The sequence below is a fragment of the Haematobia irritans genome, chromosome 3 (genome assembly GCF_050003625.1).
Source record: "Haematobia irritans isolate KBUSLIRL chromosome 3, ASM5000362v1, whole genome shotgun sequence".
Lineage (NCBI taxonomy): Eukaryota > Metazoa > Arthropoda > Insecta > Diptera > Muscidae > Haematobia > Haematobia irritans.
The window spans coordinates 193,699,067-193,721,214 of record NC_134399.1 but is presented as its reverse complement, the minus strand read 5'-3'; the positions used below and the strand labels follow the sequence as shown (position 1 = coordinate 193,721,214).

Below are 22,148 nucleotides of genomic sequence, written 5' to 3'. Positions count from 1 at the left end.
TTAAATTTTTCTCAAATTTTTATCAAAATTTTATTTCTAAAGGAAATTTTGTCAAAATTTTATTTCTATAGAAAATTTCGTCACAATTTTATTTCAATATGAAATTTAGCCAAACTTTTATTTATACATAAAATTTTATTTCACTTTCAACAAATCCCTTCTCAGCAATGCTGGTGATATTTCTGAGTGCTGCAAAGCATCTCTAAGTAGTTTTGTCGTAATGTGATAAAACTACTTAGAGATTCGTCTATTAAATGGAGATCACTTCTAATTGAGCTACACATAGAATCGGGCAGTCCTAATTGTTAAGAGAGAAGTTCACCACCTGTGGCACCACAATGGACTGCATAGTCCAAGTGAGCCTAAATAGATGTGAAGGTTGGTACATCAATATTTGAACTACTGACCAAAGTCTATTGGCCAAAACCTTCGTTTTTAAGTGCAGGCAGTTATTTAATCGGTGATTGAACTATAAGTCGAAACATCCGTGTTTGAACTGCTCACCCAAGTCCAATTAATCTGTCGGTTGAAAACTCCGTGGTTGCAAATAATATCAAAACTTCAAACTTTCAACTGCGAACCAAAACCAAAACAGACAGAAGGCGAAACATAACATCAATGTTTGAACTGCTGACCAAAGTTTAAGTTATTGAACTGCAGGTGGAATCCTGAATTATTGAATTGTAGGACGATCCCTCGGAGACTAAACTGAAGCTCGAAAGCCGATGCTTCTTATTGGACTCATATTTGTGTCCAGCGAGTGACTTTTTTAGGTACATGGTTAGGAGAATATGGGAAAACAGTTCCGACTCCCCGTGAGACAATTATTGTGTATTGATAATTATCGAATGCCACCATTTAGTGCTATTTTAGTACCCTACCGTACAATTTTCCACTTTTTTCTCCGTTCATAATTGAACCTTTTTTCTACCAAATAAAACTCTCAACCAAATATTGTTTTATAAAAAATTAAACTTTATTTTTAACTTATATACTAAAGTTCTGACACGTTTTTGTTCTTTTTTCTTTTTAGCTTAAAATCTATTACGGTTTCAAAAAAAACAGGAAATTGAGTATAGAAACGAAGATTATTTTTCGCAAAGGGAAGAACTAAAATCAAAACTTAAAAAAACACTAAACATTTTAACAATCAAAAGGGAAAAAGTTTATAAGAGATAATATATGAATAAACTTGATAGGTTCTGGCATATTTTCTAGGAAATTTTTTTTTTGATGAAAATTGCCATCACGAAATTTCTCACTGCTACTGATTTTACTCTTCGACAGCCTCACCATCGGCATCTTGAATTGGTCCTGAGAAAATGTAACTGTCACGACCTTGAATACCAGTACCACCAGCATCACCCAACCATGGATAGACATTGGGACATTCCCGGCAGGTTTCCATGTAACGAGTATCGGTGATATTCTGTTCGGGAATTTTAAAGGGTAGAGCACATGTATTCCATATATTGCAAGGCTTGGAAGCAACAGCAACATTTTTATCACATTTCCAGGCATCGATTTGATTGACATCACGTAATTCCTTGGGATCGGTCATGTATTGCAACATTTGAGAGATGGTGACGACATAGACGTCGGGACTGTAAAGAAAAGATGAATGAAGGGAAGTCTATTAGTATTTGTTGATATGCTGTGAAATTTTAAAATATGTGGCAGAATATGACAAAAAGGTGGCGCAAAAATGTAGAAAAAAAGTTTGGCATAGGTTCAATGTGTTATTAACCATAAAACTTTTTTATGAAACTTGAGCAATACAATCCATATTTTTATGTAATCAATCAGAGATGAAATCTCGGCGGTATGAAAATGCGCCCTAGGAATTTGAGCCACAAAACCTGCTTTATAATTACTATGTGACTCAAAAAAAAAATGTACCTATAGCATGAATCTCTTTAGAATCGCGTTAGCCAACTGTGGACTCTGCTCAAAGGAGAAAGTCGAAAACCTGACCATACAAAAACCACTCCTATTGCAACAACAAAATGGTGTACAGGTGCCATCATTGTCAATTCCTAGAAAGCGAAAATAGGCCCCACTTGAAAACGAAGCACAATCTTCGTTGCCACTCATGTTAAAACTAACAGACCAAAATTTGAAGAAAATTTTACTAAAATTCTACCAAATGAAAAAACAAAAACTCTATTTTGAAGTCAAAAATGTATTTTTACAGAAAATGTCAAAATTTTATTTCTATAGAAAATTTTGTAAAATTTTTATATCTATGGAAAATGTTGTCAAAATTTTATTCCTACACACAAAAAAATTATCACCAACATCTTTTCAATTAAACACGTAATTGAATTTGGAAACGGATTCAATTAATATGTTAATTGATTCAATTAATTATTTAATCAAATCCGAATAAAAACCAATTAAAACAAGTATGTACGGCCGTAAGTTCGGCCAGGCCGAAGCTTATGTACCCTCCATCATGGATTGCGTAGAGACTTCTAAACACTGCCATCCACAATCGAATTACTTGAGTTGCGGTAACGCTTGCCGATGGCAAGGTATCTTAAAACCTCCTAACACCGTCTTCTAAATTGTATGTAAGTCCATACGTGGTATATATTAAATCAAAAAAAAGATCGATCCAATACGTATATAATTCAGTTTGGCAAAGTAGACATAAAATTTTGACAAAATTTTCTACAGAAATAAAATTTTAACAAAATTTTCTATAGAAATAAAATTTTCACAAAATTTTCTATAGAAATAAAAATTTTCACAAAATTTTCTATAGAAAGAAAATTTTGACAAAAATGTCTACAGAAATAAAATTTTAACAAAATTTTCTATAGAAATAAACTTTTGACAAATTTTTCTATAAAAATAAAATCTTGGTAGATTTTTTTTGGCTCGAGTGGCAACCATAATTATGAACCGAATAAAATTTGAACAAAATTTTCTATAGAAATAAAATTTTGACAATGATGAAAATTTTATTATGAACCGAATAAAATTTTAACAAAATTTTCTCTAGAAATAAAATTTTGACAAAATTTTCTATAGAAATAAAATTTTGGTAGATTATTTTTGGCTCAGTGGCAAACATGATTATGAACCGATATTGACCAATTTTTGTGTGATTGGACCAATTTTGGTATGTTTGTTAGCGACCATATACTAACACCACGTTCCTAATTTGAACCGGATCGGATGAATTGTGCTCCTCCAAGAGGCTCCGGAGGTCAAATCTGGAGAACGTTTTATATGGGGGCTATATATAATTATGGACCGATATGGACCAATTTTTGCACGGTTGCTAGAGACCATATACCAATACCATGTACCAAATTTCAGCCGGATCGGATGAAATTTGCTTCTCTTAGAGGCTCCGCAACCCAAATCTGGGGATCGGTTTATATGTGCGCTATATATAATTAAGGACCGATGTGGACCAATTTTTGCACGGTTGCTAGAGACCATATACCAATACCATGTACCAAATTTCAGCCGGATCGGATGAAATTTGCTTCTCTTAGAGGCTCCGAAACCCAAATCTGGGGATCGGTTTATATGTGCGCTATATATAATTATGGACCGATTTTTTTTGGCTCGAGTGGCAACCATAATTATGAACCGAATAAAATTTGAACAAAATTTTCTATAGAAATAAAATTTTGACAATGATGAAAATTTTATTATGAACCGAATAAAATTTTAACAAAATTTTCTCTAGAAATAAAATTTTGACAAAATTTTCTATAGAAATAAAATTTTGGTAGATTATTTTTGGCTCAGTGGCAAACATGATTATGAGCCGATATGGACCAATTTTTGTGTGATTGGACCAATTTTGGTATGTTTGTTAGCGACCATATACTAACACCACGTTCCTAATTTGAACCGGATCGGATGAATTGTGCTCCTCCAAGAGGCTCCGGAGGTCAAATCTGGAGAACGTTTTATATGGGGGCTATATATAATTATGGACCGATATGGACCAATTTTTGCACGGTTGCTAGAGACCATATACCAATACCATGTACCAAATTTCAGCCGGATCGGATGAAATTTGCTTCTCTTAGAGGCTCCGCAACCCAAATCTGGGGATTGGTTTATATGTGCGCTATATATAATTATGGACCGATGTGGACCAATTTTTGCACGGTTGCTAGAGACCATATACCAATACCATGTACCAAATTTCAGCCGGATCGGATGCAATTTGCTTCTCTTTGAGGCTTCGCAAGCCAAATGTGGAGATCGGTTTATATAGGGGCTATATATAATTATGGACCGATGTGGACCACTTTTTGCATGATTGTTAGAGACCATATACCAACACCATGTACCAAATTTCAGCCGGATCGGATGACATATGCTTCTCTTAGAGGCTCCACAAGCCAAATCTGGGGATCGGTTTATATGGGGGCTATATATAATTAAGGACCGATATGGACCAATTTTTGCATGGTTGTTAGAGACCATATACCAACACCATGTAGCAAATTTCAGCCGGATCGGATGAAATATGCTTCTCTCAGAGGCTCCACAAGCCAAATCTGGGGATCGGTTTATATGGGGGCTATATATAATTATGGACCGATGTGGACCAATTTTTGCATGGTTGTTAGAGACCATATACCAACATCATGTACCAAATTTCAGCCGGATCGGATGAAATTTGCTTCTCTTTGAGGCTCCGCAAGCCAAATCTGGGGATCGGTTTATATGGGGGCTATATATAATTATGGACCGATGTGGACCAATTTTTGCATGATTGTTAGAGACCATATACCAACACCATGTACCAAATTTCAGCCGGATCGGATGAAATATGCTTCTCTTAGAGGCTCCACAAGCCAAATCTGGGGATCGGTTTATATGGGGGCTATATATAATTATGGACCGATGTGGACCAATTTTTGCAAGATTGTTAGAGACCATATACCAACACCACGTACCAAATTTCAGCCGGATCGGATGAAATATGCTTCTGTTAGAGGCTCCAAAAGCCAAATCTGAGGGTCCCTTTATATGGGGGCTATACGTAAAAATGGACCGATATGGCCCATTTTCAATACCATCCGACCTACATCGATAACAACTACTTGTGCCAAGTTTCAAGTCGATAGCTTGTTTCGTTCGGAAGTTAGCGTGATTTCAACAGACGGACGGACGGACGGACGGACGGACATGCTTAGATCGACTCAGAATTTCACCACGACCCAGAATATATATACTTTATGGGGTCTTAGAGCAATATTTCGATGTGTTACAAACGGAATGACAAAGTTAATATACCCCCATCCTATGATGGAGGGTATAAAAATGATTGATATTTGCTACGTTTCTAATTAAAATATTAATTGATTCAATCAATTTGTTAATCAATTCGGAAATAATTTTCAATTACAAACGTGATTGAAAATTTTTCCGTTTCCAATTACACATGTGATTGATCCAATCACCTTTGTAATTGAAATTGAATAATTTTGAGCAATGGAAAGAGCAAAAAGAGAACAAGAGAATGGGTATTTATTCAACAATGTATAATGGAGAGATCAGTCTGTGGAAGTAACTCGTAACGAACGGTTGGGTTTTTGTTTTTCGCGTAAATTGAAAAACATGAGTGGCGACATTCTGTCTGCTGCATTCAAAATGTGTGCATAAATATTTTGAACGCAACAACAAATCATAGCAAAGGGTTGAAATAAATAAAGTGTGCAACAACAAATGGCCACGTGGTAAAGGTTTCAAAAAATATATGAGCGAACGCATTTGAAATTACCTGTGTTTTGTGGTATTGTAAAAATGGAAAACAATCTACGTTTATTGAAGGTAAGAAATTGTGAAATGTGAACGAACACCGTTTTCCATTGAAGCCTGTTTACATTAAACGGACTAAAATAATATATTTTTTATTCATTTCTTTTAGTGACCAATTTTATTTCGTGAAATTGACCAATCAATCCCATCAACTCTATCATTTTATCAAATATATAAGAATATGTTTGCAATAAAAACAGTGGGTACCGTATCTTTTAAAATTATAAATTTTTTTCACTCCTAGTTTTCTTAAAACCAAGAGCGGTATGGGTTTGTTGGAAGATTCACATTGAAGTTGCGAAGTGGCGTTGGCATTAAATTGCATTTTTTCTTCACCTGCCTTTTTCAGTTTGAACCCAAGTAGAGAGCAGTATATCTGAATTATGTAATGGTAAAAAAGTTCTTTCTTTACGATTTAAAAATATGAAAAATATCCGAAAATAATAAAAATATGTATTTTCCATTTATATTTTTTTATTTCCAGAATTTGCAAAGTATCATCAATATAATACCAAATATTACATTGTTTTTCCAGAATTTTTGTCTTTGATTGGTTCAAATTTTAATAGACGATTTCAATGTGTGGATATTTTGGAAAGGAATTGTTACTAAAATTAAATTACCGAGCTCCTTAATACACCTTTTTATGCAAAAAGACTACAACTGCAAAAGAAGATTATAACTCTGCAACCTTAAACTAAGAATTGAACTTGATATTCTATGCAGGTAATGTTTAACAAAATTAACTTTTAATTGAACAAAATTAAATTCGAATTATTCTGTTTACTTTCAGAAAAACTAATTTAGCTTACAGGCTGCTGATTTATTGGAAATCTAGGCGCATCTACATATTAGAAGGAACATGCTAACATGGTTATTATTATAAGGAAGATAATGATTTATATAATTTATTTTTTCACCCTATAATTGTTATTGATAGTAATTGTATTTGTAAGTTAGGTTAGAATAAAACACAAATGACAAGAACCAAATTTATTTGTCTATTGTATAATTCAAAAAATAATAAAATATTAAATATGTTTTATAAGAAACACATATTTTCTTTTATTTCAAATAAAACTAAATACGATTTTGGGGTCGCAATATATAAATTTTTTGATCGAAATTTATAGCCAATTTCAATTAATTATTTAATTGAATGAATCAAATAGTTGATTGGGAGCCACCGTGGTGCAATGGTTAGCATGCCCGCCTTGCATACACAAGGTCGTGGGTTCGATTCCTGCTACGACTGAACACCAAAAAGTTTTTCAGCGGTGGATTATCCCATCTCAGTAATGCTGGTGACATTTCTGAGGGTTTCAAAGCTTCTCTAAGTGGTTTCACTGGAATGTGGAACGCCGTTCGGACTCGGCTATAAAAAGGAGGTCCCTTGTCATTGAGCTTAACATGGAATCGGGCAGCACTCAGTGATAAGAGAGAAGTTCACCACTGTGGTATCATAATGGACTGAATAGTCTAAGTGAGCCTGATACATCGGGCTGCCACAAAACCTAACCTAACCTAAATAGTTGATTGATTTTTGTTGCGAAATTAATTAAAATTCTAATTGATTCAATTAAAACTGTGATTGAATTTTATGTTAAAAATCAATCACGTTTTTAATTGATTCAATCACACAATTAATTGGTTCCGTGACAAAAGTCAATTAAAATTTTAATTGAAAATCGTGTTGGTTTTCAATCAAAATGGGTGATTGATACTATCATTTTCGTGATTGAAGACATTTCAATTAAAAAAATTATTGAATCCGCGATTTTCGTGATTGAAATCAAAAAATTTTTTTTTGTGTGTATAGAACATTTTGTCAAAATTGTATTTCTATAGAAAACTTTGTTAAAATTTTATTTCTATAGAGAATTTTGTCAAAATTTTATTTCTTTATTAATTTTTTATCAAAATTTTCTGTCTATAGACAATGTTGTCAAAATTTTATTTCTATAGAAAATTTTGTCAATATTTTATTTCTATATAAGATTTTATCAAAATTGTATTTCTATAGAAAATTTCGTAAAATTTTTATTTCTGTAGAAAATTTGTCATTACTTTATTTCTATAGAGAATTTTGTCGTAATTTTATTTCTATAGAAAATTTTGTCAAAATTGTATTTCTATAGAAGATTTTGTCAAAATTGTATTTCTATAGAAAAATTTGTCAAAATTCTATCTGTATAGAAAATTTTGCTCTCACTTTATTTCTGTAGAAAATTTTGTCAAAATTTTATTTCTATAGAAAATTTTGTCAAAATTATATTTCTATATAGACAATTGAAGTACCTCTTAGTTGGAGAGGAAGATTTTGCAAAATTTTCCAAGACATCAATAATTCTATCAATCTACGAAACAGTAACAAATCTACCATTTTTGGTAGAAGTCTACAAACAGGGGCAACCTGAGGACAATCCCAAAAAGGAAGTACGGTTCTTTTTTATTTGAAATATTAGGGTTTCACTTAATGTAAATGAAATCAAATTAAGTTATACAAAAAAAAAAAAAACACACACACACACATACTCACACGCACACACAAATTTGGTGCTGTAGTTTTCAATATAATTTTTTGGGGTCTCACTTAAATGTCATTGGGGCCTATTTTCAAAGCACCCAAAATCTTAATCGATAGTTGTCCAGGCGGTATGAAAATGGATCCAGGAAAATTTGACCGATATGAAGCAGAGCCCCAAAAATGGGGCGGATCCATTTGAAAACGAATCACCAGCCCAAAAAGGGAATTGGGGTTAATTTTTATTTGATATATTGGGGCCCTGCTTAAGTTAGTATCATGGGGTTTATTTTCATAATAAAAATCGGTACCAAAAATCAAACTCGAAAAAACATAAAAATTTGGCATTGCTTTTTTTCATATCATTTTTGGGGACCTATTTCATTTAGATTTTGAGGTTCATTTCATGGAGCTCACATTCATAGCGCCGTTTGTCTGTCTATCTCTCTGCCTCGAATGTGTGTTGCATCTTGTGCAAGGATATCCATCATGATACGTATATGCGATAATTTTCTTTAATTCATCTGACCTCATTATCAACCACAATCATTTACGTTTCCATATGACTTAAGACAATTCAACGCTTGAAGAAATTTCATTGTAATTGCACGATTTTCTGCCCTAATTCTATTCCATCGTGGTTTTTGTGGATGCGTGTGGGATTCTGCATTTGATTTTAATGTAAAAGCCTTTCGCCATTGTGCTTTAGCTTTGGATTTTCCCCATTCGCTGCCGGGTTCACTCACGTCTTATCTTTTCTCTTTTATTCTCATCAATGGTAAAGGGCACAGTAAAAAATTAGGAAGGAAAATGTTTCTGAAGAAACCCCTTTATTATTATTCAATCTGATCCCATTGCCCTCTGAGCTGAGTCGCCTCTTGTTTAATGCGTGGTCAACTATTTTTTGCAGTCGAATTTGATTTTACGATTAAAAACCGCTCGTATGTAAAAATTGAAGCTGAATGAATTGAAAATTTCATTTCACAATTAATCGCATAACAATTCGGATAACTAATTTGTAAAAAATGTAAGCATACGTCCGTAATGGGAGTTATAACTAAATCAGAATGAAATCTGAAATCGAAGCTGTACACTTGCAGCTGACCTCTTGGACAAATAAACCCGAGAATTTTATTCCTTCACAAACAGCTCAATTTGCAATGGCTTCTCATCGGAGAAAAATAAATTCGGTAACTGGCCACTATAGTACAAGCAAACCAATTCCTTGGCTTTTTTCAATCTAACTTGTTTTGTACATCGGTGAAATCTTGTAATTTTTTGAACTTCAGTGGCTTTAGTCCATGCTCATTTTGAAACATGTGTTGCATCTGTTATCGTCATACATATTCAGCACAAGAGCAAGTTTTCAACCACTCCGGCGAAGGAATACGATCATCCAAAACATGTTTCACGACCAAAATGTTATTTTTGGACGGTGAACAAAAATGTTCCATAATTTTTGTCTCAAAAATGTTGTTTTCTCTGCAAACATATAAATGGTTGCCGAAATCAGATAAACAATTTTTATATAATTAATATATGGAAGCTATATCCACATCTGAATCCAAATTCATTAAAGATTGTCTTTAAGTTGAAAATAGCGCCTGGGAAAAATGGACTACGATCACGGTTGTCACAATTGGTAGAATTCTACCAAAAATGGTAGATTTTATAATGTTTAGTAGATTGGTGGAATTCTTGATGTTTTAGTATATTTTGCAAATTATTCCTCTTCAACTATGAGGAACTTTACAAATTTTCTATAGAAATAAAATTTTGAGAAAATTTTCTATAGAAATAAAATTTTGATAAAATTTTCTATAAAAATAAAATTTTGACAAAATTTTCTATAGAAATAAAATTTTGACAACATTTTCTAAGAAATAAAATTTTGACAAAATTTTCCATAGATATCAAATTTTGACAAAAGTTTCCATATCATATTTTGAGAAAATTTTTTATAAAATAAAATTTGGTCAAAATTTTATTTCTATAAAAATAAAATATTCACATAATTTTCTATAGAAATAAACTTTTGACAAAATGTTCTATAGATATAAAATTTTGAAAAAATTTTTCTGTAGAAATAAATTTTGTCTAAACTTTTGATAAAATAGAAATAAAATTTTGACAAAATTTTCCATATAAATAAAATTTTGACAAACTTTTCTATAGAAATAAAATTTTGATAAAATTTTCTATAGAAAAAAAATTTTGACAAAATTTTCTATACAAATAAAATTTTGACAACATTTTCTTAGAAATAGAATTTTGACAAAATTTTCTTAGAAATAAAATTTTGACAAAATTTTCCATAGATATCAAATTTTGACAAAAGTTTCCATAGATATCAAATTTTGAGAAAATTTTCTATAATTTTCATATATTTTCAAATAATTTTCTATAGAAATAAACTTTTGAAAAAATTTTCTATAGAAATAAAATTTTGACAAAAGTTTCCATAGATATCACATTTTGAGAAAATTTTTTATAAAATAAAATTTTGTCTAAATTTTATTTCTATAAAAATAAAATTTTCACATAATTTTCTATAGAAATAAAATTTTGACAAAATTTTCTATTGATATAAAATTTTGACAACATTTTCTGTAGAAATAAATTTTGTCTAAATTTTATTTGTCTATAGAAATACAATTTTGACAAAATTTTTTGTAGAAATAAATTTTTTCTAAATTTTATTTTGACAAAATTTTCGATAGAAAAAAATTTTAAAAAAATTTTCTATAGAAAAAATTTTAACGGAGGTTTTCTATAGAAAAAAAGTACAAAATTTTCTACAGAAATACAATTTTGACAAAAATAAAATGTTGACAAAATTTTCTATTGAAATAAAATTTTGACAAAATTTTCTATAGAAATACAATTTTGACAAAATTTGCTATAGAAATAAAATTTTGACAAAATTTTCTATAGAAATAAAATTTTGACAAAATTTTTAATAGAAATAAAATTTTGATAAAATTTTCTATAGAAATAACTTTTGACAAAATTTGCTACAGAAATAAAATTTTGATAAAATTTTCAATAAAAATAAAATTTTCACAAAATTTTCAATAGAAATAAAATTTTGACAAAATTTTCTATAGAAATAAAATTTTGACAAAATGTTCGATTGAAATTTTGACGAAATTTTCTATAGAAAAAAAATTTTGGCCAAATTAGATATAAAATTTTGACAAAAGTTTCCAAAGATATCAAATTTTGAGAACATTTTCTATGAAAATAAAATTTTGTTTAAATTTTATTTCTATAAAATATTTTTTCACATAATTTTCTATAGAAATAAAATTTTCACAAAATTTTCAATAGAAATAAAATTTTGACAAAATTTTCTATAGAAATAAAATTTTGACAAAATGTTCGATTGAAATTTTGACGAAATTTTCTATAGAAAAAAAAATTTTGACCAAATTAGATATAAAATTTTGACAAAAGTTTCCAAAGATATCAAATTTTGAGAACATTTTCTATGAAAATAAAATTTTGTTTAAATTTTATTTCTATAAAATATTTTTTCGCATAATTTTCTATAGAAATAAACTTTTGACAAAATTTTCTACAGAAATAAAATTTTGACAAAATTTTCTATAGAAATAAAATTTTGACAAAATGTTCGATTGAAATTTTGACGACATTTTCTATAGAAAAAAAAATGTTGACCAAATTAGATATCAAATTTTGACAAAAGTTTCCAAAGATATCAAATTTTGAGAACATTTTCTATGACAATAACATTTTGTATAAATTTTATTTCTATAATTTTTTTTTTCACACAATTTTCTATAGAAATAAACTTTTGACAAAATTTTTTACAGAAAAAAAATTTTGACACAATTTTCTGTAGAAATAAAATTTTGACAAAATTTTCTATAGAAATAAAATTTTGACAAAATTTTCTATTGAAATAAAGTTTTGACAAAATTTTCTATAGAAATAAAATTTTGACAAAATTTTCTATAGAAATAAAATGTTGACAAAATTTTCTATAGAAATACAATTTTGACAAAATTTGCTATAGAAATAAAATGTTGACAAAATTAGATGTCAAATTTTGACAAAAGTTTCCATATATATCAAATTTTGAGAACATTTTCTATGAAAATAAAATGTTGTCTAAATTTTATTTCTATAAAAAAAATGTTCACATAATTTTCTATAGAAATAAACTTTTGACAAAAATTTTTACAGAAATAAAATTTTGACACAATTTTCTATAGAAATAAAATTTTGACAAAATTTTCTATAAAGATAAAATTTTGACAAAATTTTTTATTGAAATAAAGTTTTGACAAAATTTTCTATAGAAATAAAATTTTGATAAAATTTTCTATAGAAATAAAATTTTGACAAAATTTTCTATAGAAATAAAATTTTGATAAAATTTTCTATAGAAATAAAACTTTGACAAAATTTTCTATAGAAATAAAATTTTGATAAAATTTTCTATAGAAATAAAATTTTGACAAAATTTTCTATAGAAATAAAATTTTGTCTAAATTTTATTTCTATAGAAATAAAATGTTGACAAAATTTTCTATAGAAATAAAGTTTTCACAAAATTTTCAAAAAAAAAAAATATATTTTTCTATAGAAAAAAAATGTTAACAAAGTTTTCTATAGAAAAAAATGTTACAAAAGTTTCGATAGAAAAAAACTTTTAAACAAAATTTTCAATAGAAAAAAAAATTAACAAAGTTTTCTATAGAAAAAAATTTACAAAATTTTCTACAGAAATAAAATGTTGACACAATTTTCCATAGATATCAAATTTTGACAGAATTGTCTACAAAAATAAAATGTTGACACAATTTTCCATAGATATCAAATCTTGACAAAAAATTTTCTATAGAAATAAAATTTTGCAAAATTCATTGCAAAAGTAGCAAATTCGAAGAAATCTAAGCTGATTATAAAGTTTGATGTTATATCCGACACTTGTGTTTTTGAACAATAAACTTAAAAAATAGCGCTTTACTTCGTTGCATTACAAAAAAATACATTTTGTTTTGAGTAAATAAAATTCCATTTCTTTAGTTTTCAGTGTAAAACAAATATTGAATTATTTTGATTTCAAATAGAACACATCTCTCGCTCTCTTTAGGAAGATAGAACAAAAACCGAGTACTTAAGCAATCCAACAAAAGATGTACTTTGACTATCACGATGTGCCCATGGAGAAAGAATTCTTGGTGGAACAATTTTTTTAATTAGTGCATGCAAATAGAGGAAAAGAAGTCAAAACTTTGGGACATATCAAAGAAACGCAAATAAGAGAATAAGTAGACAGGGGAATATCAGACAAAAGGGAAGAAGCAACTTCCAAAAAGAAGGAATTATAGTAGGGAATTGTATGTCAATGATATTGACAGATAGCAGATGCTTCTCTCCCGGTGAGATTGGTATTTTCAATAGGTGGGTTAGCGTAGGCGGAAGACATCAGCCGAAATTGATAGAAAAATTAAAATCGTCCAAAACTTTTAGACAAACAACAATTAAAAACTAGACATTCAGGAAGAAATCTGAATGGCAAACATTAGAAAAGTGGGTCATCACATTTGGCCTGAGCACCATAATGAAACGGAAACCCATTGATGGCATTTAATGATAGAGTGTTGGTGTGGTTAAAAGTTTTGCTTGTGTTTTAAAGGAAATGGAATTACTTCTCATTATTCAAATCGAAATGTGAATGAATGGGTTGAGCTAAGCATAAATACAGATTTTCAATAGAATCTCCATACCATGGAAGTAATTTCTTTTATATCACGGAAGTAATTCCAATTTATTCGAAAACTTCACAATGGATAATGATAAATGTAGATGGGGGTTTAGGTGAAATACTGTAAAACTTTGTGTACCCCATAGAATGGGTGTTTTCACACTTTATCATTTGAGTTGTAAAGAATCGTAAGATTTCGGGAAACAAATCAAAGGGATATTCGCAAATCCATAGTAAATATATTACAGATTTATCATATTTCAGTGATAGTTCATGCCGTGATACTCGCGTCCACTATGTAGACGAAAAAACGGTAGCAATACCTGAAATCATCCGAAAAGTGAAGATCAGATTTGAACGAAATCAACGCCGCAGTGAACTAAGGCCATCGAAGTTACAAAAAGTACTCACCGATGTACAAAAAAGTTAGACTGAAAAGAGCTTCTCATGCACGAAGGTTAGTTTAGGTTATGTTGCAGACCGATGTAGCAGGCTCACTTAGACTATTCAGTCCATTGTGATACCACAGTGGTGAACTTCTTTCTTATCACTGAGTGCTGCCCGATTCCATGTTAAGCTCAATGACAAAGGACCTCCTTTTTATAGCCGAGTCCGAACGGCGTTCCACATTCCAGTGAAACCACTTGGAGAAGCTTTGAAACCCTCAGAAATGTCACCAGCATTACTGAGGTGGGATAATCCACCGCTGAAAAACTTTTTGGTGTTCGGTTGAAGCAGGAATCGAACCCACGACCTTGTGTATGCAAGGCGGGCATGCTAACCATTGCACCACGGTGGCTCCCGTCGATGGTAATGGTGTGGGCCGATCATCGCTCTCCGCTGGCATTCATCACCCGTTGTATTATATCAAATTATCAGAAAAGTAGCCGACACGTAGACAAGGAATATGATCACCCAAAACATCTTTCAAGAGTAAAATTTTATTTTTGGACGGTGAACGTGGAACACGCACCCAGAGAAGGAATATGATCACCTCAAACATGTTTTAAGAGCAAAATGTTATTTTTGGGTGGTGACCATGTATAGGGAGTAGAATTGTAGTTATGCGTGCCAAATTTGGTTGAAATCGGTTCAGATTTAGATATAGCTCCCATATATATGTTTTTCTGATTTCGACAAAAATGGTCAAAATACCAACAATTTCCTTGTAAAATCGGCACTGCTTAGTCGAAAAGTTGTTAAAAACGACTCAAATTTTCCTAAGTTTCTAATACATATATATCGAGCAATAAATCATAAATAAACTTTTGCCAAGTTTCCTTAAAATTGCTTCAGATTTAAATGTTTCCCATATTTTCTTAGTAACATAATGTTCCACCCTAGTGCATTAGCCGACTTAAAATTTGAGTCTATAGATTTTGTAGAAGTCTATCAAATTCTGTCCAGATCGAGTGATATATAAATGTACGTATTTGAGACAAACCCTTATATATAGCCCCCAACACATTTGACGGATGTGATATGTTATCGAAAATTTAGATCTACAAAGTGGTGCAGGGTATAATACAGTCGGTCCCGCCCGACTTTAGACTTTCCTTACTTGTTTCCTCTGTTTTAGTTAATTTACGGAAAAAATATTAAAATCATGGAAACTTTCTTAAACTGTAATAATTCCATGAACTAAAAGAGAGCTAAATCGGCTTTAGTGAAATATAGGGTTCACTTTTTATTTCTATAGAAACATTTTCTAAAATTTTATCTCTATAGAAAATTTTGCCAAAATTTTATTTCTATAGAAACTTTTGTCAACATTTTATTTATATCGAAAATTTTTCCAAAATTTTATTTCTATATAAAATGTCTCCAAATTTTATTTCTTTAGAAATTTTTTCCAAAATTTTATTTCTATATAAAATTTTTCCAATTTTTTTTTCTATTGAAATTTTTTCCAAAATTTTAATTCTATAGAAAAAATGTCCAAGATTTTATTTCTATAGAAAATTGTTTTACAATTTATATCTATAGAACATTTTGTCAAAATTTAATTTCTTTGAAATATGTTGTCAAAATTTTATTTCTATAGTAATATTGTCAAAATTTTTGTTCTATAGAAAATTTAGTCAACATTTTAGTGCTATAGAAAATTTTGTCAAAATTTTAGTTCTATAGAAATTTTCTCCAATATTTACTCTTATAGAAAGAAGCATTTGTCAAAATTTTATTTCTATAGAAAATTTTGTCAAAATGTTATTTCTATAGAAAATTTTGTCAAAATGTTATTTCTATAGAAATTTTGTCAAAATTTTAGTTCTATAGAAAATTTTTATTTCAACTTATGGTTTATATTTCTACAGAACATTTTTCTAAAATTTTATCTTTATAGAAAGTTTTTCTAAAATTTTATTTTTATAGAAAATTTTGTCAAAATGTTGTTCTATAGAAATTTTTTCTAAAGTTTTATTTTTATAGAAAATTTTGTCACAATTTTGTTTCGAAAAATTTGTCACAATTTTGTTTTCCAAAAATTTATTTCTATAGAAACATTTTCTAAAATTTTATCTGTATAGACAATTTTGCCAAAATTTTATTTCTATAGAAACTTATGTCAAAATTTTATTTGTATCGAAAAATTTTCCAAAATTTTATTTCTCTAGAAAATTTTTCCAAAATTTTATTTCTATAGAAAATTTTTCCAAAATCTTATTTCTTTCCAAAATTTTATTACTATTATTCCAAAATTTTATTACTATAGAAAAGTTTTCCAAGATTTTATTTCCATAGAAAATAGCTTTACAATTTTATCTCAATAGAACATTTTTCAAATTCTTATTTCTTTAAAATATGTTGTCAAAATTTTATTTATTTCAAATATGTTGTCAAAATTTTATTTCTGTAGTAATATTGTCAAAATTTTAGTTCTATAGAAAATTTTTGTAAAAATTTGAGTTCTATAGAAATTTTCTCCAATTTTTACTCTTATAGAAGCATTTCTCAAAATTTTATTTCTATAGAAAATTTTGTCAAAATTTTATTTCTATAGAAAATTTTGTCCAAATTTTATTTCTATAGAAAATTTTGTCAAATCTTATTTCTATAGAAAATTTTGTTTAATTTTTTCTATAGAAAATTTTGTCAAAATTTTATTTCTATAGAAAATTTTGTCAAAATTTTATTTCTATAGAAAATTTTGTCAAAATTTTAGTTCTATAGAAAATTTTGTCAAAATTTTAGTTCTGTAGAAAATTGTGTCAAAATTTTAGTTCTATAGAAAATTTTTATTTCAACGCATGGTTTATATTTCTACAGATAATTTTTCTAAAATTTAATCTTTATAGAAAATTTTTCTAAAATTTTATTTTTATAGAAAATTTTGTCAAAATTTTACTTCTATAGAAAATTTTGTCGAAATTGTATTTCGGTAGAAGTTTTTGTCAAAATTTTATTTCTATAGAAAATTTTTCCAAAAAATTTTAGCTTTATAAAAAATTTTGTCACAATTTTGTTTCGATAGAAAATTTTGTAAAAATTTTAGCTCTATGGAAAATTTTGTCAAAATTTTAGCTCTATGGAAAATTTTGTCAACATTTTATTTCTATAGAAAATTTTGTCAAAATTTTATTTCTATAGAAAATTTTGTCAAAATTTTATTTCTATAGAAAATTTTGTCAAAATTTTATTTCTATAGAAAATTTTGTCAAAATTTTATTTCTATAGAAAATTTTGTCAAAATTTTATTTCTATAGAAAATTTTGTCAAAATTTTAGTTCTATAGAAAATTTTTATTTCAACGCATTTCTACAGAACCTTTTTTTAAAATTTTATCTTTATAGAAAATTTTTCTAAAATTTTATTTTTATAGAAAATGTTGTCAAAATTTTTTTTTCTATAGAAAATTTTTCTAAAATTTTATTTTTATAGAAAATTTTGTCAAAATTTTACTTCTATAGAAAATTTTGTCGAAATTGTATTTCTGTAGAAATTTTTGTCAAAATTTTATTTCTATAGAAAATTTTTCCAAAAAATTTTAGCATTATAGAAAATTTTGTCACAATTTTGTTTCGATACAAAATTTTGTCAAAATTTTAGTTCTATGGAAAATTTTGTCAACATTTTATTCTTTTAGAATATTTTGCCAAATTTTATTTCTATAGAAAATTTTGTCAAAATTTTATTTCTATAAAAAATGTTAACAAAATTTTTAAATTTAGAATTTTTGTCAACATTTAATTTCCAAATTTTCGTTTCTCTAGAGAACTGAAGTTTCGCTTTGTTGACCAAATCATCGAGTGTTCTACCAATTTACCAAAAAGTAAAAAATCGACAATTTTAGGTACATTTCTACCAACTGTAGCAATCGTGAATGACATATCTTCCTCTTTATATGAATTTCATTAGATATTTTGTTATTTTAGAGTAGAAGGTATTATAATAGTAACGAATATTTTTTATGAATTCGCATATGAGTGTAATTTTTAACAAAATTTAGAACAATAAATTACTCTGCATTCGGATTTTTTGGCTATAGGATTCGGATTACGATTTGTGACCAATGGACAATTATATTAGAAAATATATCAACGTAACGATTTGGCTTTGACCTTAAAAATTTTCCCATGAATATTAAATTTAATTATTCAGTAGAAGCTATACAAAGTGAACACATTTATCTCCTGAATTTTCATTTGAATAAAATTTTATTTTCAAAACATAACTCGAATGATGAGAGTCCAATTGCAGCAAAGCGGGAAGCCGAATACAAAGTGTTGTTAATTTTCTTCTTGTAGTTAATCCAGTTTTTGCTTTATATCCTACAAAGATAATACGTTTGCAGCATTTATAATACTCGAACTTGTGGCATTTCTCTATAAAATATAATTTTTTTTAAACTCATTCTTATCCCTCGCTTCCTTCTCTTTACCTTTCGGTATATCCTTCATGCATGTTGAAATGATATATGCTGTATTATTATCTGGATGATGAGCATAACTGTATTACACAAGTTTACTTTGGAAACAGCAGTTTTAACATGGCGGCTTTCGGTTGCTATATTCGATGTCCATTTTATATGATAATAATAAAAAAGTCTAAAGTAGTTGTTGCTGCTCCATTGTCTATGCTTGTATACATTTAGAAGCAATGGCAAATTCCAAAACGAGGATCGTTCGAATAAGTGAGGTGATCTGCTAAAATATTGACATTGCTTATTTTTGGGCTCGCGATTGAATATATTATCTTTCAGATTCAGAACAAAGTAAACAGAGAAGTAAACACATACGCCCATGGAAAAAATCATAAACGGCGTGCAGGTTCCAAACTGATCCGTTCATGAAGGTGAATCAACATACATGTGGTATCAAACGGAGAACAGACGGTGTCAATCTGACAACGATAAAATGACACCATGCGTTGTCAAAATAACAACCAGCGTTCATAATCTGAAAAGGTAATGGTTACGGATTTATAAAAAAGATTTCACTACCGTGACTCGAACCTGGACTGTCTGCCATGAAGGCCAATGAAAAACGAAAGCCGTTCATGAAATCGTGTACATCTGTGGACGAGACCGTGAACATTCCTTTTTGATTTTGCGTGAACGTTTCCGTTTCATTTTGTTATCGCCCGTTCACGATTGTGTAACGTAAAATTTCTCTATTAGTGGAAGAAATTGAATTTACGAAAATATTCCTTGTAATTATGAACATTTTCAATGAAAATGTTTCATTATGTCCATTTTACCTACTTTTCTCATGTACCCTCCTCACCAAATGAACTTTCCATATTTTCCAATGTTTTCTCATTTTCTCTATGCCTTTTGCAGGTGATGTTGATGAAGAAACAAAAAATGAATGTTTAACAAAATTAAAGTTTTCTCATTAAAATGTGCAATGGGTTTTTGCTTCATGTTTTTATGCTGGGTGTGGCGGTTTTGTCAAGGAGGAGCTAACGCTAAGTTACGCTTTGATGTTATTGGGCTTAAAGTAACTACCGCTGGTCAGTCTTTATTCACACCGTTTAGTTGGAAAATTAATTCCACCGTCAGTTCGCTTTTTATTTTTTTTTTATTTTCATGCGATAGTTATCTCTTTACTTTTTTTCTCTTGCTAAATATTTGGTCTACATTCTGAGGGATTTGTATGATTGTATTCACTACCTTTGTTTTAATTCCACTCCAATGTAGTGGGAAGATATACATTCGTGGAAAAAGCTTGTTAATATTATGAAAATTGATCTTTAACATTTATCTATAGAATCGTTATTGTAATCAACCAATTTTTCTATGAAACGATGAACAATTTAGTACTGTAAACGATACGATACGATATTGCCAATAAACCTGAGCCAATAAATTTCTTCAGATTTAAATTGAATTTTCTGCTATCGATGAATCATTTCCTATTATAAAGGAAAATGGAAACTCGGAGAGAAGACAAACAGAGACACGGGTTTGATATTACATTTTGTAAGCGTACTGAGGAATTTCTCATTGGACTCGTAAAATTCTATATAACAGGTTGGCTGATAAGTCCCCGGTCTGACACATAGATGGCGTCGCTAGTATTAAATGCATATTATTTTTATATAGTACCAACCTTCAAATGATTCGTGTCAAAATTTGACGTCTGTAAGTCAATTAGTTTGTGAGATAGAGCGTCTTTTGTGAAGCAACTTTTGTTATTGTGAAAAAAATGGAAAAAAAGGAATTACGTGTTTTGATAAAATACTGGTTTCTGAAGGGAAAAAATACGGTGGAAGCAAAAACTTGGCTTAATAATGAGTTTCCGGACTCTGTCCCAGGGAAATCAACAATAATTGATTGGTATGCAAAATTCAAGCGTGGTGAAATGAGCACGGAGGACGGTGAACGCAGTGGACGCCCGAAAGAGGTGGTTACCGACGAAAACATCAAAAAAATCCACAAAATGATTTTGAATGACCGCAAAATGAAGTTGATGGAGATATCAGAGGCCTTAAAGATATCAAAGGAACGTGTTGGTCATATCATTCATCAATATTTGGTTATGCGGAAGCTCTGTGCAAAATGGGTGCCGCGCGAGCTTACATTTGACCAGAAACAACAACGTGTTGATGATTCTGAGCGGTGTTTGCAGCTTTTAACTCGTAATACACCCGAGTTTTTCCGTCGATATGTGACAATATGTCCAATCGACAGTCGGCTGAGTGGACAGCGACCGGTGAACCGTCTCCGAAGCGTGGAAAGACTCAAAAGTCCGCTGACAAAGTAATGGCCTCTATTTTTTGGGATGCGCATGGAATAATTTTTATCGATTATCTTGAGAAGGGAAAAACCATAAACAGTGACTATTATATGGCAAAAAGGCCCCATATGAAGAAGAAAAAAGTGTTGTTCCACCAAGACAACGCACCGTGCCACAAGTCATTGAGAACGATGGCAAAAATTCATGAATTGGGCTTAGAATTGCTTCCCCACCCACCGTATTCTCCAAATCTGGCCCCCAGCGACTTTTTCTTGTTCTCAGTCCTCAAAAGGATGCTCGCAGGGAAAAATTTGGCTACAATGAAGAGGTGATCGCAGAAACTGAGGCCTATTTTGAAGCAAAACCGAAGGAGTACTACAAAAATGGTATCAAAAAATTGGAAGGTCGTTATAATCGTTGTATCGCTCTTGAAGGGAACTATGTTGCATAATAAAGACGAATTTTGACAAAAAATGTGTTTTTCTTTGTTAGACCGGGGACTTATCAGCCAACCTGTTATATAGAAAAACTGAGAACTTTAAGACTGCGTTCTTCGGAACTTTGATTCCACCAGTGAGTTTTTTTGCCTTTAGCTTAACCATAGAGTTCTACAGATCCACTACTGAGTTCTTCGATCTTTAGTTCCACGGATCTACAATCCTACCACTGAGTTCTTAAGACCTTCAGTTTAACCATAGAGTTCTTCTGATCTTTAGTTTTACCTTAAATTCTTCTGATCATCGGTTACACCATTGAGTTCTTCGAATCCACAGTTCCTCGATTGAGTTCTTCTGATTTGCAGTTCTGTCACTGAGTTTTTCGGATCTACAGTTTCACTACTGAGTTCTTCTGAGCTACAGTTCCAGTTGTTTTTATTTACAGTTCTTCCACTGAGCTCTTTGGATCTACA

General features: G+C 29.8%; 1 protein-coding gene across 1 annotated transcript in view; it reads right to left on the bottom strand.

The window, feature by feature from the left end:
* Positions 1-952: 952 nt before the first annotated feature.
* LOC142231366 (chitin deacetylase 1-like) overlaps positions 953-22,148 on the bottom strand; it is a 44,952-nt gene continuing 23,756 nt past the window's right edge. The window contains exon 4 of the mRNA XM_075301978.1: positions 953-1,604. Coding sequence (XP_075158093.1) covers positions 1,274-1,604 — 331 coding nt within the window. The 3' untranslated portion in view covers positions 953-1,273. The remainder of the gene's footprint in view (positions 1,605-22,148) is intronic.